Source organism: Haliaeetus leucocephalus, unplaced genomic scaffold (genome assembly GCF_000737465.1).
Source record: "Haliaeetus leucocephalus isolate CR32 unplaced genomic scaffold, Haliaeetus_leucocephalus-4.0 Scaffold1, whole genome shotgun sequence".
Taxonomy (NCBI): Eukaryota; Metazoa; Chordata; class Aves; order Accipitriformes; family Accipitridae; genus Haliaeetus; species Haliaeetus leucocephalus.
In genome coordinates, this window is record NW_010972437.1 from 3,213,344 (window position 1) to 3,214,002 (window position 659).

The 659-nt window shown below is 74.5% G+C and overlaps 1 protein-coding gene across 3 annotated transcripts in view; it reads right to left on the reverse strand.

The window, feature by feature from the left end:
• Positions 1-350, reverse strand: part of SF3B1 (splicing factor 3b, subunit 1, 155kDa) — a 25,651-nt gene extending 25,301 nt beyond the window's left edge. For 2 of the 3 annotated variants that reach the window (XM_010564212.1, XM_010564229.1), the window contains exon 1: positions 274-350. In XM_010564212.1, coding sequence (XP_010562514.1) covers positions 274-301 — 28 coding nt within the window. In that variant the 5' untranslated portion in view covers positions 302-350. The remainder of the gene's footprint in view (positions 1-273) is intronic. The other variant, XM_010564221.1, reaches the window with a different exon arrangement.
• Positions 351-659: the final 309 nt, after the last annotated feature.

A 659-nucleotide genomic window follows, 5' to 3' on the forward strand; every position in this document is an offset into this window, starting at 1 on the left:
GCCCCCGCCCGCCCCCGCAGCGCCACCCTCCCAGCCGCCGAGCGCGAGGCGGCGGCCCGGGCATGGCGGTGACACAAGCGGAGACGCCATTACAAACAGGCCCGGCCCGGCCCGCCCGCCGCGGGGCGAGCCCGCCCGGCCCCCGCCCGAGGAGCTGGGCCTGACGCTGCCCAGCGTCGCGGAGAAACACAAGAGAAAGACAAAGGCCTAGGGCGCAGCTACGGGGCGGGGGGGGGGGGGGGGGGGGCGGCGGGGGTTTTTCGGGCTTTTTACCTTCGTGGGTCTTGGCGATCTTCGCCATTTTGTCCAAAGCGAACAACGCCGAGGCGGAACTGGAGCGGCCCCGCCACTTCCGCTACAAGAGAGAAGGCCGGGAACTCACTGCGCAAGCGCGGCTGCGGGCCGCGCCGCGTCCGGCGAGGCGCTGGCGCCTTGCGCAAGCGCGGTGCCAGCGGCGAGCAGGCGCCACTCAGCCAGGGCCCACGCCCCGCCCACCCTGCGATGGATGGCGCGGCCAGCCATTGACAGCGCGGCCGAGGGGCACGGGGGCGGGCGCTGAGGTGACCCGTGGCTGTCCGTCCCGGACAGGGCGAGGAGGCAGCGGGCACGGCTGGGGATGGAGCTGTGGGCTGAGGGGAGGTCAGACCGCGGGGAGAGGC